We start from the raw sequence: 2690 nt of genomic DNA, 5'->3' as shown, positions 1-2690 counted from the left end.
CGGGAAGGCGGGGCAGCGTCGCGGGTAGGCGGGGAAGTGCTGGCAGTTGATTTTAAAAGGGTTCGCGGGTTGACCCGGCAACCGTCGGGTCAACCCGAACCAACCCGTTTTTCAAACGGGTCGATTTCTGGAAGAAATCCGACCCGTTTTGAAATCGGGTCGAATCAAACCCGAAATTTCCAAGTTGGGTTTGAGTCGAGTTTTCGTGTCGTGTCAAATATTGACACCCCTAACCCTTGTGCTCGGTATCACTAACTTGGTGCATGCTGATTGGTATATGGAAGGCGTTCTGCATTTGTTCTCCGCACAAAATAATTTCTCCATTACTTGGGACAGTTTTTTCTATTTTTAAAAATAACTTTTTAGTACAAAAAATTTTTGAACTCAAAAAATTTTTAAATCACAATCATATGTCAAACAATTAGATTGATCATAATGAACCCCTCATCACCCCAATCATCACCCGACTAACTACAGCTCTAATCAGTGTGGTCAACTGGATCAAAATAATGCAAATCCCTACCTCTCAAATATGGGCGGATCCCCATTGTATTAAGGGGGGGCAAATGCCCACCCTAAAAAAAAAATTAAAATTTTAGAGAAGATATTTTGAAATATTTTGGGTATTTTGCCCTTTCAAAAAAAAATTTACCTTAATTTTATCAATCCTAACCGTATTTGTCTATCCCCATAAATTTTTTTTTTGTCCACCCTGAAAAAAGAAGGTGGATCTTGTTAGCACTTATACATGCCGCGGTTCAACATACCACAGCAAATCATTACTACTCTCCACTTCTCTGCCACTACCTGCACATAACGGCTAAGCCATCATATTACAAAAAGCGTCATGTGCACATGGAAGTACTTCTTCTATATATACTCATGCAATGTAATATGCCTTTAGGTTCTTCCTTTCACGATATAGGAAAATACACCTCATATTCCTCAATGTCTTCTCCATCCTTTCCACTGCTTTTCTTCTAACCATTTTGCAGGTCTCTCATGGTATCAGAGCGGTGACCTAAAAATCGCTTCCTCTGCAAAAGCATGGCTGACTCTTCACCAACTCAATCTTCAACGGAAGCATCGCCACCCGCAATCCCTCCGACGATGTCTGAGATAGTCATACCTCCCTCTCTCAAGTTCTTAATGAACAACCTCAAACTGATCATCTCCAACCAACTTACCAGTGAAAACTACTCAATCTGGCGATTACAAATTTTTCAATTATTCTCTGCCAATGGCTATGAAGGTCACCTCACTGGCGACAGTGCCAAACCCACCGCCTCAAGCAATGAGCTTTGGCTGTGGAACTTGATAGATCAGAATCTAATATCAGCCCTGCTATCGACAATCTCCCCGGCGGTCTTACCATACATCCTCAATCTCTCCACCGCAAGAGACATTTGGATCACCTTGGAGCTGCGACTGCAACCAACCAATCGTTCCCGAGTGATTCAGCTCAAGAACGAATTTTATCACATACAAATGAAAGATCTGACCATGATGCAATATCTGGCCAAAATCAAGTCCTTGGTCGACAACATTGCCGCTGCCGGATCTATTCTGGACCCGGAAGAAATTATCCTGCACATTTTAAATGGCCTCCCCCCATCTTATAATTCTTTCAAAACCTCCATTCGAACAAGCCAACTCCCCTTAAGCCTCGATGTCCTCTACAACCTGCTATGTAGCGAGGAGATACATATGCAAACAGACATTCATCGCAACTCAAGCTCTCTGGCTGATTCCACTGCCTTGTACACCAGTCGCGGAGGCTCCTCTCGAGGTCGTTCCCCCTACCGCGGCTCACGCGGTCGCGGAGCTCCCTTCAGGCCAAATTCCTCCTCCACTCGCAATGACTCCTCCAGACCGACTTGTCAAATATGCAACAAATCAGGCCACATTGCCTCTTCTTGCTGGCATCGCTTCACTGCAAATTACGGTACAACCTCAAATACGCCTCAGACAGCGCTTCTAACAATCTCGCATCACACTTCGTCCAATGAGTGGGTTCTGATTCAGGTGCATCAACACACCTCACTCCAGATTTCAATAACCTGCAACATCCGTCTACCTACAACGGCTCTGAAACAATCTCCACAGCAAATGGCAGCTCTCTACCCATTCATCACACTGGTCAGGGTCTTCTACCTCTTCCCGATTCCAACCGTAAGCTTCTCCTACGAAATTTACTCCATGTTCCTCTGCTATCTCACAATCTAATTTCCATTCATAAACTCGCCTCCGATAACAACTGTTCCATTTCTTTTGACTCACATGGCTTTGTTATTAAGGATCTTACGGACAACCAACCGCTCATCTGTGGACCCAACCATAACGGCCTCTACTCTATCGCTTCCACATCTCACAAATCTCCAGTCGCTCTTCACACCACTGCATCCAACATCAAAATCTGGCACTCCCGGCTTGGCCATCCCAACGTCCGAACCCAGCAGCACCTTGCACGTCTCTTCACATCCATCTGCAGTCCTTCGTCTACATTTGTCTGCGAGTCTTGTAATGTGGCGAAAAGCCACAAGTTATCTTTTCAGTTTACTACTTCTTGTGTAACCGAACCTTTTGATCTAATACATTCAGATGTCTAGGGTCCTTCCCCCCTTTCTTCTACAGAGGGTCATCGATTTTATGTTATTTTCGTGGACGATTATACTCGCTTCACTTGGTTA

The 2690-nt window shown here is 44.5% G+C and overlaps 1 protein-coding gene across 1 annotated transcript; it reads left to right on the top strand.

Annotated features, from left to right (window-relative positions):
* Positions 1-1047: 1047 nt before the first annotated feature.
* Positions 1048-2226, top strand: LOC110115705. The gene has a single exon (XM_020849020.1). It carries the CDS (start codon positions 1048-1050, stop codon positions 2224-2226), a length of 1179 nt encoding a protein of 392 aa, XP_020704679.1.
* Positions 2227-2690: the final 464 nt, after the last annotated feature.

This window comes from Dendrobium catenatum, unplaced genomic scaffold (assembly GCF_001605985.2).
Source record: "Dendrobium catenatum unplaced genomic scaffold, ASM160598v2 fragScaff_scaffold_1260, whole genome shotgun sequence".
Taxonomy (NCBI): Eukaryota; Viridiplantae; Streptophyta; class Magnoliopsida; order Asparagales; family Orchidaceae; genus Dendrobium; species Dendrobium catenatum.
The sequence above is the reverse complement of the archived record's forward strand: the minus strand, read 5'-3'. Positions and strand labels throughout refer to the sequence as shown.